General features: G+C 30.9%; 2 protein-coding genes across 5 annotated transcripts; both read right to left on the minus strand.

Moving 5' to 3' along the window:
* Positions 1-3930: 3930 nt before the first annotated feature.
* On the minus strand, positions 3931-7104 carry LOC129304731 (probable methyltransferase At1g29790). 4 transcript variants are annotated; one of them, XM_054944496.1, is made up of 3 exons: positions 7052-7104; positions 5952-6027; positions 3931-5115 (listed from the first exon to the last, which is right to left on the minus strand). In XM_054944496.1, the coding sequence occupies exons 2-3, from the start codon at positions 5965-5967 to the stop codon at positions 4019-4021; spliced, it is 1113 nt and encodes a 370-aa protein (XP_054800471.1). In that variant the 5' UTR covers positions 5968-6027; positions 7052-7104; the 3' UTR covers positions 3931-4018. The 4 variants fall into 4 exon arrangements, with proteins under 4 accessions (XP_054800471.1, XP_054800470.1, XP_054800468.1 ...); XM_054944495.1 differs by lacking the exon at positions 7052-7104 and adding an exon at positions 6143-6244; XM_054944493.1 differs by lacking the exon at positions 7052-7104 and adding an exon at positions 6143-6252 and having other exon boundaries at positions 3931-6027.
* A 140-nt stretch (positions 7105-7244) lies between these two features.
* LOC129304732 (RING-H2 finger protein ATL67-like) lies at positions 7245-8229 on the minus strand. The gene has a single exon (XM_054944497.1). It carries the CDS (start codon positions 7800-7802, stop codon positions 7254-7256), a length of 549 nt encoding a protein of 182 aa, XP_054800472.1. The 5' UTR covers positions 7803-8229; the 3' UTR covers positions 7245-7253.
* Between the last annotated feature and the right edge of the window lie 11214 nt (positions 8230-19443).

Here is a 19443-nt window from a genome sequence, read left to right on the forward strand (position 1 = left end):
AAGTGGATCTTTGTTAAATTAGACATGAATAAACTCAAAAATATTTATATTTTTACCTATAACTATCAACATCTTTATAAAAGAAATGGTCTCAAATTATATTTTATACATATGAATTATTTAAAGTTGGCTTTTAGTATATCTAATTTTTAAAATTTTTTTATTTTAAATTTTTTAAGCTTTTTTATTATTATGTTTAAAACTATTTGGTTTTTTAAAAACGCTCTAACTCCCAATTTAACTTTGGTTTTAGACTTAATAGCGGCTTAACTCTTGTCCAATCTAACACAATTATGAAAATAATTTTTGATCTAATCCACATCGTTAACGACAACTCCGGTCGATAATTATAGGTGCAAAAGTAAATATTTTGAATCTATTCATACCTAACTTAACCAGGATCCACTTATATTTGACAAGTTATAAAATTATAATTTATAATATTATTAATTTATGATATTGTATTAACATACTGTAAATTTTTTCTTATATTTATTTTATATATACATTTAATATTATTTTATTTAATGTTATTATAATTTTATTTTTATTTAATTTTGTGATTTTTAAATGGTGAGAACAACATTGCTCCTCTAATAATAGTTTAAAAATAAAATTACATCTTAATTCATGAAAATAGATTTCACTAGCTATAATAAAATATGTTCAAACGACGAGAGCAACATTGCTCTAATTTAATTAACTTACGAGCAACATTGCTACAATAAATAGTTTAATAGTAACATTGTTCCTTCAAAAATAGTTTAAGGATAAAATTATACTTTAATCCTTAACTTTTTTTTACATACATGTTTAAAATATTATTTTAGCAAACTTATATATTTAAAATAATAAATAAATAAGTTTTATAAATATTAAATTTAAAAAAAGAATGAAAATTTAAAAGAATATATCATTTAAATGTTTTGGGTGTAACATGAATAATTTTTAGATAACATTTATATTTAAAAAAAGTTATCTGAATTCAAATCCAACATATATGACTTAGTTGTCAACTAGTTGTTTGGATGGATGGAAATAAAATCTAGAAGAAACGTTTATATTTTTTATATATTGATTTTAAAAAAAATTTATATAAATTTTAAATAGAAGGAGAATGACATATTTTACTTTAAATTATAAGTACTCTAAAATAATTTTAAAATTCTTATAATTATTTTTATTTTTATCTTGTACATGTTAAAAAGTTCCCGTGCGATGCACAGGAATTAAATCTAGTTTAAGTAGATAACCTGAATCCTTTTTTTTTTTTGGGCCAGAAGATAAGCCGTATTCCAAAAGTTATGAAATCATCTCAAAAGATACTTTGATGTGCCAAGTCCAAATGCTTCTGGAAGATAAACGCGTGACGTGTCCAGGGGTCCTAACAATAGGAAGATCAATAACTATACCCTTGATTTCCTTAAGTGGTAAAGATTCTAATAAAGTAGAATTGTCTTCTTCATCTGTAGTGCCCATAGAAATTTGATCAAGTTCGCGATAAATAAAATTTGTACTTTTTCCAGAAAAATCAGACTATATAGTCTGGAAGTGATCAAAAGCCATCGTTGAATTACTTGCAGGATCTTAGTCTAGTCGCCGTTCGTTCGTTCTTTCTTTCTTTCTTTCTTTTGTTTTATTTTTTAATAACAAACCACACAGCCAGACTAAGACTGATTGAGGTTATTAGAATCTAAAGCAGTAAGTCTAAAACATCAAAAGACGGAGTAAAAATCCTATAAAACCTAAGCCAGTTACTTAATGCTGGCTTTGCAAAGTGATCTGCCACTGTATTTCTTTCTCAGTTTATATGTTGAATAGTGATTTTCAATCTCTCGATGAAGTTTGATGAGTTTCTTTAAAGATATTCTAATAGAATGTATTGTATTTCTATATTTTCTTCTACTCATCATAGAATGGGAAAAAAAATGTATTCATTTCCCCCTCAATTTTTCATTTGATCTATAAATAAATCAAATTGAACCAATTTGCTTAAAAAGTGAACCAAATTGATTTCAATAGAAAAACGAATCAAGCGTTCTTTTTTTATGCAAATTGCAAACCAATGGGTATGGTTTTGTCTAAGATTAGGTCAAAGCCGAATCAAACCATATCATTGAACACTCACCTTGTAAGAGGAAGCAACATTAGTTAGGTAAGTCCTTTAAGATGTTCAATGCAGTATTATTAATATTTTTATTATACACTTGTTTATTGCAATAATTTTAATTTATTCTAAACAATAATTAGGGGTAGTCAAGTTTGACAATGTAATCAATATTTTAATATAGCAATTATATTTCTTAATCTGTGTGTGTTTGTGTTTTTTTTTTTTTACCTCTTTTAAGTTTTAACATGTGTTTAAACTTTAAAACAAATGTATTTTAAAATGGAGGGAGGGAGTATTTATTATTGATCACTCAATATAAATATAATCTTCGTTTAAAATATCTGTTACTTTTAATATTTTTGTCTTTTCCTTAAATAATTGTCATATAATTTTAATGAATACTAATACTAATTATTTATGTACAATTTTACCCCCTTCAAAAACTACAACAATCATAAGTTAATTTATCTATAATATTAAGGATAGTTTAGTCAAATAACATTATATTATAAAATAATATTATTTGGCTTTTTAAAAAAACATTATACTCTAAAATAACCACAAATTTTTGAAACAAAGGTTGTAAAATTTATACAAAGCGTTATTGTTTATATACTTACCAAAAAGAGACTATTTAAACTTTGTTGCAATTTTTATTTTTATTCTTTTAATCTCTTCCCACGCAATACATTCGGCTTTGTTGAAATTTTTTATTTTTTCAATATTTTTAAATATTGCAACATGACTAAAATGTTAGATAAGTACATAATTTAAAAAATTCTACAATCATTATCAATCGCATGCTTTGTTTGAGTAAAGGACATCTAGTTTTTAGACATTTCAAGTTATAGTTAATAAAGCTTTTTTTTTTAAAATGCCTTTAATTAGGGGTGTAATTAATAATATTTTTTAATGAAGACAGTAAAACACTGCATTAAATAAAAATAAATATAAAAAATTATAAGTTTAAATGTTATTAACTAATTCATGAGAATATAAATTAATTTTGATGTCTTTACAACATACTCACTTGTCCCATTTTATAAAACATTTTTAATAAAATTATTTATATTAATAAAATTCATGAAATATATTTTATAATTTTTATACTACAATTTTATTTAGAAAAACACATTCTTTTAAAAATACTCTTTATTTAATATAATTTTATTTGTAAAAAAATTAAATAAAAATATAATAAAGAGAGAAATGTTATATTGAAACAAGGATAATTAGGAAAACTTTATTTTAATTAAAATACCTTATATTTTATGACACCAAATTGCCTTCAAAAGTGTCTTGTAAATTAGCAATATATCCTCAACTTTTTTGTAATTTAAGTTGAAATCAATTCTCTAAATTCAGAGTTTTAATGGCAGCTTTGGATTAAGAGCTTTAAAATGTTACACTTAAGACAAAATAGGGGATTTCTTACCATAGGACAAAAAAAAAAAAACAGCAATCATTAAGGGAGGGAGGGAGAGATTGAGCAGAAAATCGTTTAGTTGCTAAACTTTAAACTTATCAATAGTAAACTGTTCACAACTTCACAATCACAGCGATGAATTGATAAAAGCTCAACAGTCTGCAAAAATGATAACAAGGGGGTAAAAACCTATTGACGTCTCTTTTATTTATCACATAGCAAAACACTGAGTTCTACGGTATAGAAATTAAAGCTAAACCTGTCTTCAACATCAACCTGAGGTACGAGAATGTTCTAACATTAATTCCCCCCCCCCCTTTTTTTTGGTTTACTCTAAAGTTTTTAATGAAGACATGAATTGCAGAGAAATACTCTCGTGTCATATTTTTATTAGAGAACTTAATTATCAGTAATCACAAAAATTATACCTAGGAGGCTTATCATTATTAGCAAAAAGAACCTCAAATCTTGCTGTGAGATTATCAGAATGGTCTAGGAGGCTTCTCTAAGACAGCAGAAAAGAAGACCTCTTGATCACCTTTATCAAGCTTGGGAACAACTACCCATTTTCGTTTCTTGTACCTCAGCATCTTGAAAGCCTCCAAGTAATCATCCAAATCCTCCTTCATACAGAAGAAGCTGTCAATCCACAACAATCCACCTGGCCTCAGAACCCTGTCCCAGTCATACAGAACAAAATCCAGCAGCACAAAATCAATCCACCCATCCAGAAACCTTGTTGTGTGAATCAAATCGAGGGTGTTATCGAAGAATGGAAGCCGTTGATTTATACTCAAGTATAGAGGAACAAGCCCTCTGAGAGCTATCATTTCATTGAAGGGTGCTCCTAGGTTGATAGTTGCAGAAACTATAGTCACATTGTGTTCTTTCATCCTAGCAGCAAAAGTACCAGTTCCAACGCTGAAGTCCAATCCTATTCTGATCTCTCCAGGCTTGATCTGAAGCACGTCAGATATTAGGAAATCAGAAGTCTGATTTTCAGAATTGAGATCCAATGTTACCCATCTGGGCATTTCATGATGAGTGAGGTTGAAGCAATCTGAGCACTTGAAGAATCCCTTGCGAGTGTTGTTCCCGGCAAGGCAAGCAAAGTTCTTGCACCGGTACTGACTCCACCGAACATTTCTATCATCCGGGAGTTTCCAGACGGACTCATTGATTGGGAATGGCTGCATGTATAGCCGAGGTGCTCTTGCAAGGCATCTTCTCCTTGGGAGAGGATCACAGCCATGAACCATGAGCTTTTGAGCTAGTTTCCAGTCATCATTGCAGATTTCACCTATGTCATAATTCATGTATTCCTCAAGCTCTTCCTTCATGGCAAAGCAAGCATGGCCAATACTAGTGAAAGTTCCATTAGCCCCCATGAAATTCTGTTTTCTCAACCTATTAGGCTTGATCTTCACATACTTGCGAATCTCCTCCCGGAGGAAGTAATCAGCCGGCTCATCAGATCGTTTCTTTGCTTTCAAAAGTGGATGAGAATTGGCAGCACTGATTTTATGCTGATCAGTCCCTATATCATCTGAAAGAGATGCCCCCATGGATTCCAAGAGTCCTAAAATATCAGCAAGAAACGCACTCATTTCTGTAACAGGAGCTGTATCTGACTCTGCATCTCTTAAGCTCTCCAATTCTTGTTGAATTTTCTGAATTACATTTTGAGCCATTATAATCGCATTGCCTCGAATTTCTTTTGACTCCTCAGGATTCAAATGGTTGCATAGAGATTCAGGGTCAAGAAAGGATTTAGAGATAAAGAATTTAGACAAGCTAGCAACAGAGAGAAGGGCCAGAGCACCCAGTATCAAGATTGTGCAGTAAGCTCTTCTCCATATTGCATACTTTGCAGCACCATTCAGTTTTGGCATTCCTGTATTTTCTGAACTGAGGATATTGAGTGCTTTCATATATCCTTAAACCAGAAATATCAGGAAGAAAAACCAAACTACTGACACAAACAATGCCTGACTAGTTTCAGATTAAGAAATAACCTGACATTTGCAGCTCAAGTAAAAGATGTTCATAGAGCCACAGCATGAGAACCGAAATTGTGATAAGAACTGGAAAGTTAATCATGGAGGAGATATGGACTAATCATTGATTTGAAAAGAAAAATGGTGATCAAAGATATGAATAACTAGATCCACAAAATCTCTTGACATAATATGGAATTGGAAACTGACCCAACAGATTATTCAAGCACTCTAGCGCTAGCTTAGCAAATACTTAAAGTCAATCACAAAAAGAAAGCAAGTCAAACGCATCATGGATCTTAAAATCCAGTAACTCACAACTTGCTAAGAGGTCATCCGTTTATTATACAGATCTAGAGGATATCAAATAGGAGAAAACATGATAAAGCGACCATAGAATTCACTATTTGGCCAATACCTTCATATTCTCGCATCTTTATAATATTGTCAATAAGGCTTTTTCACATGTTCAAGTCTTCCAGTCACTTGAGACACTGCTTGAAGTTCAAGTTTGCGCCACATGCACCATACAGACAATCTTGTCAGTAAAATTCTATGCTTCAAAAATGGAACTGTCATGTTGTGACGCAAATATCATGTGTACCGTACATGAATATTTCGGATGGAAAAAAGCATGAAGTGAAGCTTAAGAAGGGATAGTGTTCACATGATCAGTTTTTTTTTTTTTTCCTTCTTTTTTTTTTCCGGGCGGCCTGAGTCAATATGATCAGATTATTAGTTTCATTGACCTGCTTAACAGTTTAAACGTATAAAACAGCACACGGTCACGTTTCTATTTTGAAAATAATAAGAAAAGTAAAAACTACGCATCTACACCGATAAAAACTCTAGCAAACCATCATGCCGTTCAAAAGTCAAATAATGCAGCTTGCTCTTGGGCTTTGAACAATGCATAACACCCAATATATAATAATAATTGCATAGACATGACAGATCTCACAGATAAAATGAAAAAGAACATAGAATCTCTAATCTAAAAACTCTGCAAAAGGGTCCTAGTAAAAAACATTATAGGAGACAGAAGCAGAAACCATGTCCCCACGGTAGGGACCAAATCCAAGCTGTCTCCGATGAGGACAACTAAGTGGAGCCATGAATGTAAACAAAGGCAAGCAAAAAAGCATAAATCTCGTTTTCCCTTACTGGAGGGGAAAGTTCAAAGAATGAAGTTTATGATGAATACTAATCAACAACTATGTTCAACTAGAAGTCAAATTGACACTGACTTTAGTAGGTAGCCAGTCAACGCAGGAAACAAACAAAATGGTAACGAATGAGAAATCAGCATCATTCATAATGCAGATAGCAATCCATTATAAGATTGTAGAGAATGATGCCTTGTCAAGCATTTATTTCTCGGCAATGACACAGAAATTTTATAGAGAGAATTGAGAAACAAACCCAGTGAGAATATGTGAAAGGCAAGCTCAAAAAGTTATAACAAACATCGCTTGATTTCTCATTTCACTATTTTAATCAAACAAAATGACATTTCACCTGTGAGTACGGCAACTTTTACTACTACCCCTCCAATCTCTTCTTCCACTCCCTATTTTCAGCTCTTCCAAATGAAGAAAAGAAAATTTGACAAAGAGAAAAAAACTCCATTCAAAAAAGGCAAAAACTTGATCATCTCCGACAACCCAGAAGATTTACACCCTTCAGAAGCGAACCCAGAACAATCCAAGAAGGAAAATGGTCACCTCCGTCGCCTCCGATCAGCCGGGTACTGAGAGAGCGGCACCACTTCTTGCAGAGGCGTCGAAATCGGCGTCATGAGCGGCGAGTTCCGGCAAACAGGGCACGACCCATTTAACTTAAGCCAAGCGTCAAGGCACCAGAGGTGGAAGTAATGGCGACACTCCGGCATCATCCTCAGGATCTCCGAATCTCTATACTCACACAGACAGATCGAACACATCGTACTGCTCCCAACACCCATAGCTCCCCTGCTGTACTGCAGCCTCGGGTACGAGTTGATCACGTTCTCGTCGAGCCCCACGACGGCGCTCTCGTTATCATCCTCCTCCTCCGCCACAAAAATCACCCGTGGCAGAACAATACCCTCGGATCCCGCATTGGACCCAGATGGGTTCATGTTCGGATTCGGGTCCGAATTCAAATTGGGGTTGCGGTTACGGTTGCGGCAGCAGAGGTAGAAAGAGAGAATGAGAGTGGAAGCAAGGACGAGGAAGGCGAGGGCGATGGCAATGGAGTAGCCAAGGCCAGGGTTGATGAAGAGGGACATGGGGACAAAAGGGAAGCGAAAGAGAACGAAGAAGAAGAAGAATGAGAAGGATTAAGTGAGGTTGTGAAAGTGTCCATTTGAGGGAGAAGAAGAAGAAGTAGGACGAAGAGGAGAAGAAGGGGAATGAGGAGGAAATTGGGGAGGGATTTTGGAGGGCAAAGGGTGGGTGGGAATCTCAGCTGCTGCATTAAATTCTTGGGGTTTTTCTGTTTCTGAGGGAGGAATTGGATTTTCTCTCTCTCTCAAGAGCGCATTTAATTCACAGAGAGAGAGAGAGAGAGAGAGAAGAACAACAGTGCCAGAAAGTTGGGGTGTTTTGGCCTTGCCCTGCTTTGCTTGCGCCAACATTTCTTGGGGATTTGCGAGCTTGAGTACTTTGAAGTACTCGAGGCGTTCACATGCTGTCGGCTTTTCTCCGTAGAATGAAATCATCAAACTGCTGAGCTCTTTTATACATAACTTTGTTTGGGCACTCATTCTCCATCCAATCTTTTTAGATAAAAAGTGAAACATGTACAATAAAATGTTAAAAAAGAAAAATTAGATAATCACATCTTTAAAGGGAGAAAAACAAGCAGTGAAAATATCCCATGAACACAAGGCACTACATCAAAAAATAGGCTTCTCACTGTTAGCATGGCTCTTGTATGAGAATGATAGCACAAACATTAAAAAATAGACTTTTCACTGAAGATACAACGTCACGAGTTCAAGTTTCCAGTGAGAAGCGCTCAGCTTCATCCCTTAATTTAGTTTCCAACCAGAGAAAATGAATTCACCCAAAGTCGTTCAAGTTCCAATTTTGATCTTTGTAGTATTAACAAATCTAATGAAGCAAACAACAAAAATCCCTCCAATCTCAAATATGATTCACTAAAAGAACATTTAAAATACTCGCTCAATTCCTATGTATATATGTGATGCATAATTTTTTTAGTATAATTTAAATTTTTATGATGTCTAAATTTTTTTTTTGGCAAAAATACTCTTATCAACTCTTAATAAATTTTTTCCCCCAAAAATACCTCAAGCGAATTTAGAAAGAACAAAAAATTATTTCAACTCAATTAAATTTCTTGATGGGCTTATGTAGGTAGGAGTGGAAAAAGTAGTTAATTCATTCAATTTGTCCCCCATTTATTTTTTTTAAAGTATTTTATTAATTAATTTAAATATACTTTCTCTCTTATTATTGATTTCCCTCTCTTGGTTTTCATCTACAATGACATAACTTTTTTACCTAATACAAGGCCATGACATAACTGTATAAAAAAAATAGATATTAAATCATATTTAAAAATATAAAGTTTTTATATTCAGGTGAGAGATTATCAAAAATTCTAATATTAAAGTTATCTCAAATTGATACATTTATTAGCTTCTCCGATCAAAACTAATCACCTAATATTTTATAATGAGATCTTTAATTTCTTGATAATTTTAGAGAATGGGTAACTTTAATTTCTTGATAATTTCATGATAAACACATAATAAAACTTCCATTAAATTAGAATAAACATTAATTTTATAAAAGTTAATATTTCAATAAAGATTGAGTCCTTTGAAAATAAGCTCAACTGTCATGTTAAGATAATAGTTCAAATATTTAAAAGTTTTTTTAATCCAATTACCTTTCTGGTCCTCAAACCTCCACAGTACAATAACATAGCTTTGGATTTATGAAGAAGGGAGGCGTTGTTTGTCTTGTTCTCTACTACTTCCATTCTTTCTCAGTTCGTCGTCCCTTTCGCCTTCTTGTATTCCTTTTTCATTCTTTTTAGTACGCTGGCTAGCAGATGATTGGGTGCTTCTCCTTCCTCATTGTCTGCTACTTTTTCGGTATTGTTCAACAATCTTTCTTTTCTTCTTGTACATTTTTTTTTCTTCAATTAATCATCTTCGTTTGTGACATCCTGGTCGAGCTTTGTATTTTCTTTGAGAACATTTTTTTGTTAGAAACTCCCCAAAAGGTGTCATTGAGTTGAATGGATTATGCCAAGTTAATTGTGGGTCGCCTGTCTTTTGGTTCATATGCTTCGCCGAATTATCAGTCCTACCGGCCAGTCTGATTTTCAATTCAATTGATGCAACCTTTAACTCTAGGCACTTGAGTTTCCTTGTTCACCATTTTCAAACATATCCTTAAACTATGTTTGGTAGGATGCATTGGGAGGTTGAGACTGATAGATTCTTAAATCCTTGAGTCTGATAAAACCCACGTAGATAAGATTAATGAAACTCATGAGAAGAGGTGGTATTGAAAATTTAAGCCTGAAATTGAATTTTCTTATATCAAAATACCTTCTATTTTTGGTACATGTCCTCTTTGTCTTCCACCTTCGTTTTCTCTAATCTCACAGCCATTGGCCAACACCAATGCCTTCTCCTTCTTCGATCTCGCAACCACGGCCTTTGGATCTTGCAACCGCCACAACCTTCTCCTTCTCTGCTCTCATGACAGCTGACCTTTAGATCTTACAGCCACGATGTCTGGATCTTGCAACTGCCACTGCCTTCTCCTTCTCCTATCTTGTATCCACCATCATTTAGATCTCATGAATGGATCTCACGACTACTTTCATCTCCTTCTCTCACAAGTCTAAACTCAATCCCCCTCTCTCAAAAGATGCACAATTGCGAAGATGTGGAGAAGATGAACCCTATGCTGTTATGGTTGCTTTTTCGGGAGAAGGTGTTATAGTTTTTTTTTATTTTAAAGGGTAGTATAGTCTTTTCATATTTTATATTTGTTTGATTATTCTATGCAAGTATTACCTCATGCCAAATATAATTTTAAAGTCTCATTCTCAATACCGATCTCACTATCAATCTTAATACCAATCCCTCTAAATTGAGGCTTATGTACCAAATAAACTTTAAGGTTCCTCACCTATACTTACTTACTCATCTTCTTTTCTTTCCCCAAGGTAGTAACTCCCTTATGAAAACAACTTATTTAGAAAGTATTTAAATATTATTTTTTAAATATTTTAATACCTTTTAGATTGGCTGTGAAAACAACCAGTCTAGAAAGATATTTAAAAAATTAATAAAAAATACTTTTTAAATTGGATATCTGCGCAATTAGTTTACAAACTTATACATTAATTTAATTTTAAATAGAAAAACATTTTTTAAAATGGTTTCACGGAAGCCAAATTTGAAAACTACAAAATAAAAAATTGCCCTTGCAAAAAAAAAAAAAGAAAACTATATCTTCTAGACCGGTTATATCTATAACCCATCTAGTAAATATTTTTTAGATTAGTTCCTTGTAAAGTCAATCTAGAAAATACTAAAGATAAGTCATTTAATTATGAAAATGTCATTGCTTCTATTTTTTATATTGTCTGTGGATGCATCAGTTTACAAATGTATGTTTATATAGCTATTTTTTCACTAGTGAAGCTTCATAATCTTTTTTACATTTAAAATTTATCAGTGAAATTTTGTTTTACGAAAGAACATAATGATTGAAATAGTTACATTCATTCTGCGGGGAGAAGAAATAATTGCATTCAAAAGTTTGAACCTCTATTGCTTAAAATCAATTCACCTTTGATTAAAGATGTGGTATGTACGATTGTTTAAGGAATGGTTTAAAGCCCTATAACATAAATGATTTGTACATTAGAAGTTTCAAGGAAAAAATATTAACATTGAGAAAAATGAATTTTTTACAATGCGATTCATTTGTCAAATTTCATGCAGCATGCACTGAAATATGGAGTCCAACTAATTAATGTAATAGATGAGCATAAAATTTCATATAATTCAAAAAGAAACCATGTTAACATGAATAATTAGTCAAATTCAAAGTGTTTGATGGGTTTTACCGAAAATGTGCCCAAGAAAAGGGTTAATTGGGCATAAAAAATTGTTGACAAATAATAACTTTAATTAAAAGAGCAAAAGGTAGGAAATTTATATATATCGCCATAAATTTGAAGTAGGGAAAAGAGAAATAAACATGAAAGATTTGTGTTGGTTTGGCTAACCAGTTGATTTCATCCAATCTCTAAGTCTTACCATTTGAGACATTTTTATTAATTCCTCCAAGATTGATCTGGGCTGTAGAAAGCTTCACTACTATACAAACTTTTGTCTAAATCACTTTTCCTTATAAAAGTAATATAATAACCTGTTTAATTTTTCATATCGTAAAACTCTATTTAAGTATATGAAAAACAGAGATAGTGGAGATCTTTTTATGATTATGCAAACGCCATTTCTACTATCACAAGGAAATCATAATTATTATCGTTTTCAACATATTATTGGTTCAACCAAGAACCTTTTGAGCAAAGATTGAGATGTCCAACTTCATGTTTTATTTAAAGATGATAATAAGATGGCTGATTACTTAACTACATTAACTTAGTTTTACTAATGATTTTAACTTGTATGACCAACCTCTCATAACTTAATTGTGGTGGCTTCTGGTTTTTGCCTTTTAGTTTTTTATGTAGTTGTATATTCTTTTGTACACATTATTTATTGAATGAAGTATCCAGTTGTCACTCACAAAAAAAAAACAGAGTAAAATCACACAAGCAATTTACTACTGTAAAAGTTCTCTTAAAGTATATGTAAAAGTTTTCTTAAAGAATAGATATATAATCAATGAAGTATAATAAATGAATACACAGAGAATAGACAAGAAAATTGAAGCTTAAGTTTGTTTGCGTAAATCTCTTGTTTGTTGTCTATGTCTTCATAAACTAGCGTATTTATACTAGTTGTTAGAGATGTATCAATTAGACTCATAAATCCGTCCCTTTTGACATAATCTTACTTTACTCAAAATTAATGAACTCCAACAATTGCATTACTCAAAAAAGATGGAAGAAAGAGTTTTTCAACTGGGTAGTGTTTTAATGTAAGAACATATATGTATTTAATGTTCTAACATTATTACCATGGACTTTTGAAATTATTTAAAGAGTTTTGAAATTCAGAGATAGAAAGTATATTGAATTATCTATAAACTAAAAGTATTTTTAAAATATACAAAGCTATCGTGATTTTGAGAAATTGATGATAATTAATTTAGGCATAGAAATCAGGAGTTTGGGTTAAGGAGATGGGGTGAGAATAGAGTGAATAACATTAGAAATAAGAGCAGTTGGTTTCCAGAATAATGAAAAGTGACAGAGAATTAATGCTGGCCAAGTTTATGGAGAACATTAGAGTTCAGAGAGAGCATTTTTTAAAAGAGAGAGGGATTTTTGAATAACAGAAGGAAACGTGGAAGAAAAGATAAAGGAATCTATCAAATGTGAGCTTAGTTCAGATATACTTTTAAAAGTCAATAAACACTTTTGAAAATGAGAGAGCAAAAAGAATTTGTTGAAACAGAGACTTTCGAAACTCAAAGAAGATTGTCAAATATTAGAGTAAGTGCAGTTACAAAGTTTTGAAACAAAGAATTATCTGAAAGTGTCATAAAAGTTTCAAGAAATTAGAGCATCGCTTTTGAAACTGGGATGAAAAACCAAATGCAATACTTTCGAAAGTGATGAGAAATTTTTTAAAAAGAACATATCTTATTAAGTTAAGCCATTAGATCAATAATTACCTTCAAACTCTTGGGGTAATTCAATCCTGCTAAACACAAAATCTTCCTTAAAATGTGTCATAATCCAAATCAAGGAATATAATTCTACATTTACAAGACAAGTTTGCCTCAAGATTGGGTAAGTATTTGAGAGAATATGCAGTACTCCTTCTTGTGTCTTTAATATAAGATGAAATATATGTAACTCTCCAATTTTACATTTCTTTATAATTAATAAAAATAATAAAAATGTTGTCTAGAAATTTAAACAACAATAGGTAAATAAGTGGTAAAATTGAAAAATAAAATTAATTACTATAACTCCATCTTATATTAAGGATTAAAAACAACTTTTAAATTTCATTTTATATTAGGGAGAAGATGGATGATACAAGCAAGGATAGATGGATGATTTATTAAAGAGGTGAGTCATGAGTTATAAAAATTAGATGCAAACTTCATGTCATTATCGTAGGAAGGTAGACTCAAGTTTGCGCCTAGCTTTGGCGATTTATCCAATGTTTATCTTCTTGATGCCAAAAATGAGCTGGATTTTTTAATGTCTAGTTTCTTCTAGGGCTTTGAGAGTTAAGAAGGGTTGGAATTTTTTTAACCATCCTTTTGTGGTCAAATAAGGTTGAAGCAGTGATTTAAAAATTGGATCAGTCTGACCGTCAATCAGTCTGAATTTTGGTTCAATCAAGTGAAAATAGTTTTGAGAGTTGAGTCAGGTTGGGTCATTTCAGACTGGTGATTGGACCGATAACCGAATCTAGCTTTCAAAAATCAGATTGTTTAAAAAACACTTTTTATTTTTTTATTGAATTTTTTTTAGAAAATGATCAATTCTTTTTAATCATTTGATGCTATATTATATCATATGGTTTATTAAGTCATGATAAACTTAAAATATTTATTTTTTTAAGTTAAATAGCAATCTCATATTTATTCCTTATATTTAAATTATCATATACATGTATAATTTTTTTAATTTAATTACTACATCATTAGTTTGACTATTGGTTAAACATGATTGAACCATGTGAATCATGAACGACTGATCTTTTTGGTTTAATATTCGGTTCGGTTCTGAAAATATTGGGTCGAAAGCTTTTTTGTTATTGTGTTTCTGTTTTTTAAAAGCCACTCTATAAATTATTTTTAAAAACAAAAACAAAACCTATTTGGTGAGAGTAGCTAGCATGAACCCCTATTTCAAAGTTAATTTAATTACCAAAATGCTATAAATGAAAACTTTGGAGCTGGCAGCTGGCTGATGTCCGCCTCCTATGGTTTTAAAACAAAGAAGGGAACAAAAAACATCTTTAGGCTGATCCCATTTTATTGCATTTTCTTTTTTTTAAAAAAATTGATAACATGTTTTCAAAACAAGTTCACAAAAAAAAAATTAGTCAAACAACTTTTTTTATTTTTAGAAATATAAAAATAAAGATAGTTCTTTAACAAATAAAAATCAAACATGTCCTAAATTGGTCAATATTTTTATCTTTTTTTTATTAATACAAGTGTCCTCATATTGAAAGCAAATTATATTTGAGAGATAGTTGGGTACTAAACACAGCCACCTCCTCCATCACATGCATGAAAGATTTTTTTTTTGTTGGTCAACTCATATGTGTGAAAGATTATTTGGTTTGAAATAAGGAAAAATGATAGTAAAATTCCCAAAAAATTAAACTAATGATAGTTGAGTTCTCAATAAAACTTTTTCAAAAAGTGTAAACATCAATTCAAAAATTGCAAACATAAAAAAAATGCCTTTCTAATATTAAGTGAAGAAATTTTTGGGGTTTTTCAAGGTAGTATTGTCATGTATCTATTTATAGAAATAATTAACGCCTTCTTTCTTTTTCCAGACAAGAAAATTGGGCAATCTCTGGATCTATCATGGGCTTCTTTAAGATAAAAATATCTTTAGGCCCAATTAATCCTTTCAAAGTCGCTTATTTTGAAGAAGCCCACTTCACCAGGCCTATTAATCCCCAAGCCCAACCCAATCGAACAATAAAATATGAAACTTGTGGCGAGTAGTCGTACAATTTATAAATTATAAAATAATGTGTCTCATTTCATACTCTATAATAGGGCTGTGCAAAAGTCTCCCAGTCCTGTCTGGTCCAGTCCAACCCGAGATGGTCTCAGTCTTGTTCAGTCTGTATAGTCACTGGTCCTTCAGGACCAAAAGAACTAAAAAGACCAGACTATTTTTTCGGGTTGGACTGGACAAGAGACCAGGCATCCGGACCACTTGGTCCAGTCCAGTCCTATTAATTTTTTTTATTATAATTATAATTAATTTATTTTTGACAAATGTTTAAAGTGTAATTGATGCTAAGGAGATGATTGCATAAAGATTTATTAAGTTTGTTTCTAAATTGTTATTGTAATATAGTGTTGTTGAATTTTTTGAGTACTGTTTTTATTAAAGTTTATAAATTTAAATAATTTAGACTATAACAAAAATATTTTTTTTTCTTATTGTTAGAAATTATTATGGATTTATTATTATTATAAGTATTTTTACTATCTTAATTGAGTTTATTATGTTGGAATGGATTATTGCCTCTCATAGAATAAAAAGAGGGAAAAAAAGCTAAGTGAGTACTGGACTGACAGGACCAGTCTCCCAGTCCTATGGACCAAGTCCGGTCCTGTTAATCTTCGGGTTATTACTGGACAAGACTGGACTACGGGTTGCCTAACCCAGTCTTTTTCATGAAAGAGACCGGACTTCGGGTTAGGGTGAAGTCCAGTGCCGTCCAGTCTTTTGTGCAGCCCTACTCTATAAGATCTCCCTTGGTTGATTACTCATTGGTAAGATTTTTATATGGACAATTGAATTCAAAATCACATTCTTATTGCAATTTTAATAACTAAATCGATTTTTATTTGCAATTTTGACTTTATTTCCCATTATTTATGGCCATTATTACTTCCTCTTGTTGACTTAATTTATTCTCTCTCTCTTTTGGAATAAAATGTCGACTTAGTTTATTCTGCCTTACTTTTTTTTTTGTTACTTGTCAAACTATCGTTGATTAAAACCATTATAATAACAAAAAAATATATATTACCATAAAAAAATCCATTATTTCTTCCTCTTGAGTCTTGATGACTTAGCTTCTTCTTCTTCTTTAATTATCTTGTGTATTGCCATAACATGATCAATTAGTTTATCAATTTCGGATATTGTTGGATCTTCTAAATGAATTAAAATTTAAAAGTAACATATTGACTTGAAATAAAAAATCGTGTGTGTATAAATTATGTCGACCTAACTCTTTATACCTCAATGAAGATTAGTCTTTATGATTAGCAAATAATCATGTTAGTCTCACCATTTTTTTTAAAGTCACCCTATGTTTAAAATATTAAAAATACATTTTCTGACAAAATTTACATGTGTGACATTTAGTCATGAATTAAAAAAGAATTTTACTTAAAATAAAATAAAATTTTAAAATATAAACAAAAAATTAAAATTTTAAAATCAAGAGCATTGAAATCAACTTTAAACAACTTAAACATGACAAATTAATTTACAACTCCAGATATGTAGTTTCAAAACTTTTTTAAGAACTATACACACAACTTATAAGATCTACACGCATATCTAAAATCCACAACTTGAATACTTAATTCTTCTTTATTTATTGATCTATATTTTATCTTCTAAAATTAACTCTCACTTCCCAAGAAATCATCCAAAATGATCAAGTGAGATCCAAGTCCTTCGTGATGTGGTCTATCTGGACATGGCTTCAAAATGGACAACCCCAAGTATCACTGGATCCAAAGCCGAATTTCTAAATATTTTAAGTTCTATGTGTAATTTTATTTTATTTTATTTCAATTGTAAGTGTAATAATTTTCTAATCAAGAATTAATTAATCATTCGAGGATTTAGTAAAACAAGCATGGCTTAAATTGGTTAAGGGATAAAAAAATTAATACTTTATTTGTTGTCCCTTTTCCATATGATATCTTATGGAGTGCAATGAGTGAAATAGGAAACTCGGGATCTAAGAAAATTTCTCGGCAAGGACTGTTCGTTGGGATTTATGAAAAGATAGGTACAAAAACTTGTATTTCAAAGATCTTTTAGTACCCAATATTATTTTAATTACACTCAAAATACAATTAATGATCTAATATAGGGGCAAATGCACCCCTCAATTGGATTTAATTCAATGTGAGTAACTAAAAAGAGTTGACTATTTAAAGTCCTGTCACATAGGGTAGACAAACATGGAAGAGTAAAATTGTGAACTCCTTGTTTGACAAAAATGCCACTTGCAACCACATCCGTTCTATTAATTTTATAAAATGCTCTTTATTTTACATTAAAAAAATAAAAATACTTCATTTTATAAGTAGATTGGGAAAGATTTAAGTTTGTACATCTCCTATGCTCTTGATATTTTGGGCCCTTTTGTACTTTTTTTTTGAAGCCACCTACTCTTAATTTATATCTAAATATATTTTATTTAAATATTATATCTATATATATATATATATATAAATTGTAAACTTTAAACAAAAAGTATAAACTCACAAATTTTATATTGAATATGCCTTTATTATTTTTCATTTTCATGTATCAAATCCACAATTTTCACAACAATTTTTTTAAAACTTTTATTTTTTATTTCATATTCAATGTTTTTAAATATGAAATCAAAATTATAATATATAAAATTAAAATTTTAATTATTTTATTTTATGTTTAAATTATTTAATTTTAATTATATTGCACCCTCAAGCGGGGTCCTAGCTCCACCACTAAATGACCTCAATTTAAAAACTCTTATGAATACCTTATTTGCTACTAATGACCTCAATTTGAAAGCTCCTATGAATACCTTATTTGCTAGGCATAGGGAGATGTTTTCTAAACGGATCTCTTGAATCTAGGCTAAACCGAATTGGACATGTATGGCTTGTTGATTCAAATGGTTGTGTTGATTGTAGCGGAGTCATATGAGACTCTCAAAAAATTTGGAAAAAAGGGGTTCACAAATTTTCTGGATCATTACCTAATTACTGAAATGAAACTCTTGACACTTCCTAAAGGACTCAACCTTTGATGGAAGAAAATCATTCCCATGTCAATGTTCACTGCAATGCAATGGAAGCAATTCATAGTGAATACAGTTATCCTCTCATCAACCCATCAAACAAATTAGAAAATATTCTTATACACGATTAACAAGTTTCCATCGATCATGGTTTTAGATAAAAAAATTATTGCACCAATTGGCTAGCTCATCAACGATACTCTCAAATTTCAATATCAAGATTAATAACCAACCACTTGGGTGTAGGGACTTTTAATGTTTATATGCATTTTGATTTATTTGTAATCGCACGATTTTTGACTATGGTCATATCAGATCAATTAAAAAAAAAAAAAAGTAGGTGCGTTTGTTTTTATATAATATATGTAGCCAGAAAATAAAATAAAAAACAGAGTACAATGTGTGATGAGCTTTAGTGTACTGTAATCTAATTTGTGAGAGCTATGCTTGATTAGTGACTGTGATACTTGTATTAGCCTAAGTTTTAGGTAATCTTGAGTAAAATCATAAGGCTAGTGTAAGCCTATGTGACAGTTTTAGGTTGGCTGAGACCTGCTTGAGTTGTTGATGAGTTTGTGCAAAATCATCAATTAAGATTGATACTGTTTAATAAGAAAAAAAATATTTCCAAGAAAATAAAAATAAAAACTTTTTAGATTTTTTCAGGTGCTTGGGCATAAGACAGCCAGTTAAGATAATTTGGTTATGAAAGTTATAACTGCCAATGGTATTAGCTTATTATTTGTTCTTGTTTCTTTTTTTATTATTTGTTAGGGAAGAGAAAAAACATAGTATTAAATAAAAATAATAATTAATAACTAATTATTGGGATAATTTCTACACAAACGTTGCCTTTCCGTTTTTTTTCCTACAGATATTTTTCCTTATATAAAAGATAGATAGATATCTTCCCCATACAATGTATGAGGAATAATAACTTAAAATTTTTCTTGAAAATAAAACTGTACTACTACAAATAATGGCG

This window comes from Prosopis cineraria, unplaced genomic scaffold (genome assembly GCF_029017545.1).
Source record: "Prosopis cineraria cultivar Desert tree isolate PC_DT_omini unplaced genomic scaffold, ASM2901754v1 PC3, whole genome shotgun sequence".
NCBI classification, from domain to species: Eukaryota; Viridiplantae; Streptophyta; class Magnoliopsida; order Fabales; family Fabaceae; genus Prosopis; species Prosopis cineraria.